This window comes from Cibotium barometz, chromosome 18 (genome assembly GCF_041138505.1).
Source record: "Cibotium barometz isolate CiBa-2024 chromosome 18, ASM4113850v1, whole genome shotgun sequence".
Lineage (NCBI taxonomy): Eukaryota > Viridiplantae > Streptophyta > Polypodiopsida > Cyatheales > Cibotiaceae > Cibotium > Cibotium barometz.
This window is the reverse complement of record NC_141063.1, coordinates 24,121,144-24,131,200: the sequence shown is the minus strand read 5'-3', so window position 1 is coordinate 24,131,200 and position 10,057 is coordinate 24,121,144. Positions and strand designations below refer to the sequence as shown.

At 39.4% G+C, this 10,057-nt stretch overlaps 1 protein-coding gene and 1 long non-coding RNA gene across 2 annotated transcripts in view; both read right to left on the bottom strand.

Annotated features, from left to right (window-relative positions):
- Nucleotides 1–8,030: 8,030 nt before the first annotated feature.
- Nucleotides 8,031–8,758, bottom strand: LOC147629099 (uncharacterized). The gene is made up of 2 exons (XR_015267890.1): nucleotides 8,622–8,758; nucleotides 8,031–8,343 (listed from the first exon to the last, which is right to left on the bottom strand). It is a non-coding gene; the product is annotated as an uncharacterized LOC147629099 (long non-coding RNA).
- The window catches only part of LOC147629097 (SNARE-interacting protein KEULE-like), a 71,161-nt gene continuing 69,134 nt past the window's right edge, over nucleotides 8,031–10,057 (bottom strand). Inside the window, exons 17-22 of the mRNA XM_086812344.1 lie at nucleotides 9,851–9,964; nucleotides 9,685–9,762; nucleotides 9,385–9,599; nucleotides 9,180–9,270; nucleotides 8,963–9,052; nucleotides 8,031–8,860 (exon numbers count right to left, since the gene is read on the bottom strand). Of these exons, the coding sequence (XP_086668470.1) occupies nucleotides 8,804–8,860; nucleotides 8,963–9,052; nucleotides 9,180–9,270; nucleotides 9,385–9,599; nucleotides 9,685–9,762; nucleotides 9,851–9,964 (645 nt within the window). The 3' untranslated portion in view covers nucleotides 8,031–8,803. The remainder of the gene's footprint in view (nucleotides 8,861–8,962; nucleotides 9,053–9,179; nucleotides 9,271–9,384; nucleotides 9,600–9,684; nucleotides 9,763–9,850; nucleotides 9,965–10,057) is intronic.

Here is a 10,057-nt window from a genome sequence, read left to right as displayed (position 1 = left end):
GCCGCCCGTGGTCCAATCTCCATTAATCACTCCCTAAGCAAGGTTAAATTCTATATCTCACCCATGATTATCTCAATTAGCCCTTGTGGCTCCTCAAATGTATAATTGCTTATATCATATGAAATTTCTCAATGTTTCTACCTTCTTTACATTCATTTTCCATAAAATAAACCAAAGGAACATATAAATGAACATGAACTTAGATGAACTTATATCATCCTAACCATCTAAGAGATATCATGCTTTCCTAGACTACAGCATGTGTCTCACCATATTTCTTAGCCCTCCCCTTGGTGGTGGATTTACTTGGCACTTGTGCATGCATGTCCCTATACTCTAAGCCACATATTAGCTTAAGTAGACTAGGTAGACTGACTATAATTTTGGCCTCACCTAGAACTTTGTCCACCCTTACAATAATAATTATCTTACACTTTTGGTGGAAATATGGATGACACACAAGGTCAGAGCCATGCCCTTACAACTTGCTCACTTGTATTAGCGAGTGTAAGAAGCTACCCTAACTCTCCATACACATCAAAACTATACTCTTATATTCATCAAAATTAGCGAGTGTAAGAAGCTACCTTAACTCTCCATACCCTAACTCTCCATACACATCAAAACTATACTCTTATATTCATCAAAATTGCACTCTTATATAAGTATGCTTACACCAAGTAATCAAGGCCTTTAATGGAATCTCCTTTTTTTATAATTTTAAAGGTTAAAAAACATAAAGATTTAAAACAAACCCGTAAAAATAATTATTAATTATATCATGCTATGCGCACACTGTGTAGATAGAAGCCACTTGGATGTTATGTAGAATGTTATTACGCCTTAGGAGCTATCCAAGAGGTGAGCAATAATGCTATGTAAAAGTGAGCAACTAGTTTGTCTATTCTTTGGTGTGCTACTACTTGCACATGGGATACAAATTTGTAATTTTGTGGAGGGCATTAGTATAGCAATAGCTCAAGAATAAAGAGTTATAGAAGCTTCAAAATAGGGAGCTAAAGAGCTTGCTCTATTATTGTTCCAAAGTGCTACTATACAATTTAAGTATTCTTGGAGTTAAAATGATACTTGTGGCTAGATTATGGTGTTGATGATGGTATTGCAGTTAATGATGCTATTGCACATGTTTATAGTTTTCATCTTAGCTCAATGAAACCTTGTTCCAAATGTGGTCAATGTTCAGTCATTGCAATTAAATTAAGCCAATAAAATTGGCATTTATTGTTGGTATACACACACACTAAAATTAAGGATTAAACATTAGACTATTGATTTTATGAAATAATTAAACATAGAGTTATTCAAGATACTAAATAGAATACATGATAGATTGATTTACCAAATATTATTGCACTTGCTTATCTAAATAATCTAGATCACATCATCATCATAAGCATAAGTGCACAATGCATATAACTACTTCCTGAGTTGAGGAACAAAGAGTCACCTCTATTTGGCATGCCTCTTCAAACGTAATACCTAAGCTACTACCCCTAAGCTAAGGTAATGATATGCGATATTTCCTAAGTTACACTTGCCAGGACACTCAATGGGTACTTTTCCCTATGGATAAAAGTTGAACCCACTTGACTAGAAAGATTATTATGTGAATAATTCATAATAAATCAAGAAGGTAAAACTTCTTGACAGAAAGAAGAATTTGTATGAAATCCTAATCCTATATGTTTGAAAATTTTCTTCCTCTTCAGAATTATTGACTCTGGAATTGTTCGGCATGCCTGTTCAGATCTAATACGTAAGCTACTACCCCTAAGCTAAGGTAATGAATAAAAATACATATGTGGTATTCCCTACGTTACACTTAGCACACTTGGTGGGGATAGTCTACCCTACGGAAAACCCTACGGAAAAAGTTGAACCCACTTGACTAGAAGGATTATTATGTGGATAATTTATAATAAATCGAGAAGGTAAAGCTTATTGAGAAATCCTAATCCTATATGTTTGAAAATTTTCTTCCTCTCTGCAATTACTGACTCCAGATCTTCAGTCTTCACTTGTCAGTTGGGATCGTCACGCTGACCATATAGTCAGGTAAAAGCATCATGGGATTGTGCATGTGTCTGGGATGAAGCTTCAACAACTAGGATAGAGGTCTAGGGAGAAACATGTGAGTGGTGCCAACATAGTCGGATGGTCACCTTTGAAGGTGCTATAGTAGGAGGATGCTAGTTGAGACAAGTAAAAAGGGAGTTAAAATGTGCCAATATTAATTTATAATATACCAATTAAGTGGAAATAGCAAGTTATTGGCAGTTAATGATTCTATTTTATGGTGAATAAAATCATAGCACTTTGCTATCTCCCTCTCCCACCACCTTAACAAAATTCCTATATGGAGTTGACTACTCCCTCACATTCCTCATTAAACACATGGACTTTCTCTATATGAGACTTGTGCAGGTCTTGAATCTACTACTCATATTCATCCAGCTTCATGACTGTTGTGTCGAGTTGTGATATTGCCCTAGGTAGTCACCATAGCCACCAAGATGAAGGAGGTGAGCTCTTGTTCACCACCCAGTCATAGGAGAAATGTGGATAAGCTCCACACTATCGGGCTTATGTAGTGGCCTGCTTGCCCACACTTTCTTGGTCGCCAGTGGTCCTCCCAACTCGGGCACCTCACTCCTAAACCTCAGACACTCTCACCTGATCACACTCTAACGTGATTGGGCTCCATGTCTGGTTGAGCCTACGTAACTTGTTACAAGCTACGTGACATTACCTCCCCCTTAAGAAGAGCTTTCATCTGCAAAAACACATTTAGGATAGTTTTGGTAAGCATACTGAAGTGTTCCCAAGAGGAAGCTTCCTCGTCTCTGTCCTTCCACTTAATAAATGCTTCTCGGTATGCCTCATGTTTCGATCTCTAAATCCAAGAATCTTCTTGGGTTAAATGCGAAAGAGATGGTGGTTCAATAAGTTCCACCAAGACGTCAAGAGAAACTATGTTATCCTGATGATCCACTATTTTTCGTATTTTACTGACATGAAAAACAAGATGTACTCGAGAGCTCTCCGGAAACTCAAGTTTGTATGCTACACTACCAATATTTTTAAGGATTTTAAATGGACCATAATATCCAAGAGAATGCTTTTGACACTTTTCCCGTCTTGAGGGTCTCCGATTTTGCAGGTACTTTCAAGAAAACAAAGTCACCCTCTTCTAAGGTAATTTCTCTGCGGCTCTTGTTAGCATATGTTTTTGCACAATCTTGTGCACTAAAAATGCCATCTCTTGCTTCTTTTAGCATATCTTGCATGTCCTCAAGGAAATCCTTGATCGATTGAATTTTCTCCTTCTCTAGCCTTATGGCTATAGGAGATCTCAACTGGAAACCATACATCAACATGAATGGGGTAGATCCAGTTGTCGAATGTTTTGAACTATTATAAGAAAATTCTGTAGTGGCATGTACTCCTCCCAATTTGGTTGCTTTTTACTGATATACGCTCGAAGCATGTCTTCTAGAACTTGGTTCTCTTTCTATCTGACCATCAGACTGTGGATGGTCGACCATACTCATATTTAGAGTAGTATCTAACTTTTTGAAGACTTCCCTCTAAAAGTGGCTATCGAACTTCCTATCTCTATTAAAAACTATATATGCACATGCCGTATAGCTTGTAGAGATGTTTGATAAATAATTTAGCTAGCTCAAGAGTTTTTTACCTCCTTTCTAGTAAAAATAAACTTGACCATTTTAGTCAACCTATCTATCACCACCCAAACCGAATCATATCCGTGACTCATTTTAGGTAACCCGATGATAAAATCCATGGAAATACTCTTCCATTTTCCTTTAAGAATATCCAATGGGTGGAGAAAGCCTCCTATTTCGAGATACTCATCCTTATTGACCTGGCACTTATTGCATTTTAGCATGAAGTCTTGGACATCCTTGAACAAACTAGGCCAATAGATTTGTCTTTTAACTAGTGCATAGGTCTTTTGTATCACCCCAGGGTGACCAAGACTTGGGCTATCACGACTTTCAATAGCTCTTGTTCACTACATCACTGTACAGGACTGTAGATAAGCTCCGCACTGTCGGGCTTATGTAGTGGCCTGCTTGGCCATACTTGCCTGGCCACCCGTGGTCCTGCAACCCGAGCACTTCGCCCCTGAACCCCTAACACTCTCATCAATCACTCTCCGGTGATCGGGCTCGATGTCCGATCGAGCCCTACGTAACCTATTTTACAAGCTATGTCCCAGAAGTTCTTTCAATGTAGAATTCTCCTCAGAACTTCACAGATCAAAATTCTCCTCAGAAGTCTTTTCTACTTGACGTTTTGAAGTCTTTATGGTGTTGATTGCTAGTGGACATGATTGTTTCCTGCCCCTTCTTTATTATCTTATTGAATTGTAGCTTTTTATATCGACATTTTGCTACTGTAATTAGGGTGGCACTATCTCTAGGGATGCCTTGATGCATCAAAAATAGATTTGGCCCACCAATCTTTGTCTTCCATGAGTTATGTGGTTGACATTACTAATGATAGCCCAAGAGATAGGCTTACCCAAGGTAGCATATTTAACATATAAGTTGTCTTGTGTGTCAACATTATCATTGCAATGAGAACCTTAAAATGGAGCCTACTATTGTTGTAGGCATCATCATGGTTGGTTAGCTTGTACTATTTAGTTGCTCCCTTGGAGCTAAATAACTACTCCATCTTTTCCTCCGTGGAAGAAGGAATATCTATTGCTTCCTCCTCCTCCAGAGACAGATGGAAGACTTTTGATACATACTCAAGGCTTAAGATGAAAACTTCCTAAGTTGTTGTCTTCACAACTCCATCCTTTTGCGTACCAAGTCATCTACACAATTTTTAGATCCACATCCAAAAACTGGTTCTGCATACCATTCACTGATTCTTTACAACTTATGCAAGACAAGAAATCTAGGGCACATTCATTGATGGGCGTGTAATGAATTATAAAATCAAATTCTTGCAACATCTATGTTGCCTACTTTCCTTTTAAAATTGGATTACTCACTTTCTACACTAGGATTCATCCAACTTTCGTAATAAATCGGGTGATACCATCCTCCTATCTCATAATAAATCAAGTGATACCATCCTCCCTCTATCTCATGCATGAGGACACACTCCTGATTGCAACATCTGAGGCATCAACAAAGACATGGAAAAGCCTCGTCCAATCTAGAGGTTGCACAATCAGGGCTACTGCCATAATGCTTTTTCCCAATGATCATGGGCATCCTTTTTTTGTAAGCAAGTATAGTGGACAGTGCCAAAAACCAAAGAAACTGCATGTACCATTTGTTCTCTCCAAGAAATCTACCCAATTCCTTGATATTTTATGGACCTTGAAATCTCACAATAACGATCATCCACCTACTAATGCTTCCTTTGAAACAATGTGACCTAGTAATGCTTCATTGCTCATTGCAAAGGCACACTTTGTTGGATTCAAACTGAGCCTGGATTCTTAGCCAAAAGTCACCAATAAACATTCTCATGAAACCATCCTCTCGAAAGTGGCTGGGACATTCTTTAATCTAAATGTCATCACATTAGAAGAAAGTGCTCTCTATTCTAGAGCCATCCAAACTTGATTGTAACCACTAATCCATCCAAAAACGAGTACACTACATCCAAAAGAGATTTTGTAAAAGGACAATAGGAAGGGATTTATGATGGTGAATGAATTTAGCTTTTTGTAATCCAGATAAACCCTCAACTTCCCATCTTTCTTAGAGGCACAGTCACTATTGGTGAGATTGAACTTGCATTATCAATTGGATAGATGAAGCCCACCTTCATTAATTTATCAATTTCTTCTTTAAATTTCCTAGCATAATATTTGGGTTCATCCGATATCGTTTTACCACTGTATTGGAACATCTTTTTCCTTAAGCTTGATCTTGTGCGCTGAATTGGGATCAATGCCTTGGCACTAACCTATACCATCCAACCTATACCATCCAAGGATTCTTTGCTCATCACCTAGATTCATGTTTACAAGTCCATCTTCTTAAACTCACTTTTCAGCATGTCCTTCTCAGGTACCTATTTTGCAGCAACAATTAAAGATTTTATTTTTGCTGGAACATCTACTTCTCCAGCCTCTACTTTGCCGTATCTTCTGATGCTACTAGAAGATATGAAAAACAAGGTAGACCTAACATCGCCAGATCTACTAAAGGTATTAAAATAATCAGGTGTATAGTGACATTATGCCTAACTCATACTAAGAGACTGTCAAGGCAACATTGACATCAAACAAGGAGCCAAATCTAGATTATCCTTTACAATCTTTTCTTCTTAACCGTCCTCCTCCACCCCTTCAACCAATTCAAATCTTCTACGTAGGGAGGACGGACATAAGTATCCACCCCTTCAACCAATTCAAATCTTCTACATAGGGAGCGCGGACATAAGTATCCACTTTTCATTTTGAGACTATGGACAATTCCATTGGGCATAACTCTCCTTGATCCACACTTTTAACTAAAAATGTGGTGATGAATGCATCTCTATGATTCCTCAAATTTGGGCCATTGCTTCCAATAAAACATTGACACCAGATCCTCCACCCATAACAAGGACTCAAGACAATGTCTAGCCCCCTTGAATTCCACTTTTATCATTCCATATATTGGATTCTTCTTCCAATTCAAATTTTGAATTGGAATCCGCATCTGAGTCGTCATCCAAAGTATCTTTGTCTTCTTGTTCATTATCTAAGGAACCTACATCACACTTTTTCTTTCCTTTATTAGAGGTTGAAGTTGTACTTCACTTTACTCTTCGAGCAACCTCCACTAGACTATCAAAACCAGTGATTGTAAGATAATCTATAGGCTTTAATTTTTTCTACAATCCTTAGATAAATCATTCGCCTATCAACGCCTCAGTTCGTTGGTGGCCCATCCATAGATCCACATGGCTCTGCAAGGTATAAAGAATGTGGCCGCATAATCTTCCACCGCAAAGTTTTTACGCTCCAAGTGATAACTTTTCTAGTACCCATGAGGACGTCTATCCTTCCATAATTTATGCAAAAAAACCATCTTGCAAGGCCATTTTTGCTCCAAGAAACAAACTTTTCTAGTACCCACCATGAGGATTTCCTTCTCGAATTTATGCAAAAAAGCCATCTTGTTGCAAGGCCACATAAGTGGGAAAATGATTGGATCCATACTACACATGCCGATTGGCCGACTAAACTTGGATGAATGAGATGATATGGCAATCCAAGATTTTCCCTTAAGCCAATGAAAAGAGGCCCAAAAATCAAAAGGTTTTATACTACAACATGCTTATATGAACTTGGTTCCACCATGCTGGTTGACATTGTCATTTGCATGAGACTCATCGTCCCAAAAGTTTTTTAGCCCCACCTCCCATCATAGGTCATGTAAAAACCCACAAAGCAAACTTCCCTCCCAATTGTCCACTAGAGTCGAGGCAACCTCTGTCCAATTGTGCGAGACAATAGGTCTCGGTCTTAGTGTTCTTTGTAAGCCTGCAAAGAATTTGGATCTTGCTTTTCTCTCTCGTTACGTTTTGGCATAGAAGAACTAATGGATGCAACTTTTGTTTTTCCTTTGTCCATGTAACATTTGAGCCCTATTGTACATTTCTCCCCTTTTGGAGTTGTGTTGTTCCCACCGAATGTTCTCATTCAAGTGCAACAGCTAGTGGTTGCAATAGCACAGTCGGACACTCTGATTACATATGACCAAATTTGCAAGAAGTGAGGCAAGGGCCAGCAAATCTTCCCCATTTATGTTTGAAAAAGACATTCTAGGAGGGCATGCTAATCATCTCCACATCAAAAGCAACATCTAGTGGTGTGAGTTTATCAGTATCCCACAATATGCAAAACCTATTGCCAAAAACGGTACTGCAACCCAGCAATAAAGCGGGAGGTCAACTTTACAGGGTCACGTGTGCCTTATCAGACTCTAATAATCCTTAGTTGGCAGCCAAGGGTAAACATGCACTAGTTGACGACCATAAAACAAAGTCCATTTTTCCAAAAGTGTTTGTTTGTATAGCGGATCTGTGAATATCACTTCAAAAAAGCCACGGTCAGCTTTAAGCACACCAGCTACAAAACAGCCCCCAAGTCATGCTTTAAGCCATTGTGCGACATCTGCTAGCTCTAGCATTTTCGCAAGGAAAAAAAGGGTTACAACCTTCTGAGCCAGATTCATCACAGGATTAAGCATTACATGTCCAGGAACTTTGACACGGAATCGAGGTGCAGTTGTCTCCAAAACTCTTATGATTTCAGTAAAACCTTCATGAAGCAAACGGCTGCAAATCAGGATTGTCAGTGTAAAGATCAAGCATCTGAATCTCCAATGAGAGCTTGTCTCCTCTTTATATCTCCATGCTTGAAAGTTTGTATTGGATCCATAGCTGAGAGTGTACAAAAAAAGGAAAATCCCCCAAACACACGGACACACACACATAGAGAAAGGGTGAAGAAACACACACACACACACACACACACACACACAAGCATGTGCTCTGCACTAGAAGCCTGATTACACAGCCAATTTGGTACGAATATTATTTACTAATGCACTCACATCAATTGCAGCTTCCTTTGTACGAAATCGCTACATTTAGACTCGTCAATGGTGGACCCCAAAAAAAAAAGCACCATTACTGCACTCGACCAAACTTTTTATACGAGCTATACAATGTAGATCTACTCCTCCCCAACTGCAGGCAATAAGCTTGAGGCACCAGCAAGAGGGTGTCCACACAGTCAAATCTCAAGTTCATCCAATGCGATCTCATCCAGAACACTTAGCACCTTCAATTTCTGCAAGAGCATCCAAATCTTAAATCATTACCAACTGAACCTAAGGTGGCAGGAGGAGGGGAGGGGGTGTGGGGGGGGCAGGGGGCAGGGGGCAAACACTACCGTTAGAAACTCATGAGGTTCGTCAAGGCTGGTGGTTCCAAGCACAACTTCTCTCCTGATTTGTCCAGTGAGTTTGTGCACAGCACGTAACTGGTCAAGTAATAACAATGGTAAATTTAGAGAAATACAAGCCTCCTCCTTAGCAATCTGCTAGGCCATCATCCAAATTATTAAGAACAAAAGAAAAGTTTTTTGAACAGCATAAAACGTGTTCTACCTCAGAACGGGTGGCACCCCCGACCACGAAAACAAAAATGCGTTTTCCAGTTATCTTGGGATCACTGTGTGCATGCCTTAATGCAGATTCACTGCGAATGACAAGCCATGGACAATCACATTCAGTCAACTCTATTAACTGCAAGAATGCTTTTTTATCTCATACATAATGCTACAAGATATTATCAGCAAACAGGAGGATATACCTGGACTGCCCATCATCTGAAGGCTTGGACCTAGAGGCCCAGGTAGAATTGGGCTTTGATGTTCTCATGGACTGTGCTGGCTTTGAATTTGTTGTGGTTGACCTTACAGAACCAGTGTCCCCTGATATAGAATGTAAAACTGCAGCAGATGGTTCTTTCACGTAAGGGTAGTCATCCTTGGACAGCTCACCCTTGGCTAAATCCTCAATCACGTCCTGTTGCAAAACAATTTGCAATTAACAGCATATCAACACACACACTTGCACAAGCGGCTCAAAAGCATAAACCCCTCTACTCTACCTGAATTACTGGATAAAACCGAGACAGATCGTATATTTCTTCATCCTGATTCTTCTCCTTTCTCAAGGCTCTTTTGTTCTTCAATGCCCACAATCAGCATTAGTTTCTATTATCAACACATAGAAGTGCAACAGCAGAATGATAATCACAAGATTTAGGCTTGTACTTTCCGCGTCCCAAATTTGAGAGAGAAACCACCAGACTGCTTCTTTGAAACAGAGACGCCCATATACTCCATATTGACCACAGGATGCATATCATCCTCGGTAAGTCTTGCCAGCTGCAAAGTGAGCAAAGAGTGTTAACAACGCTGCCTTCCATCCATGGCTCCAAAAACCTCCCTATCAGAGGGCCCTAAAGCTAAGTATATCGA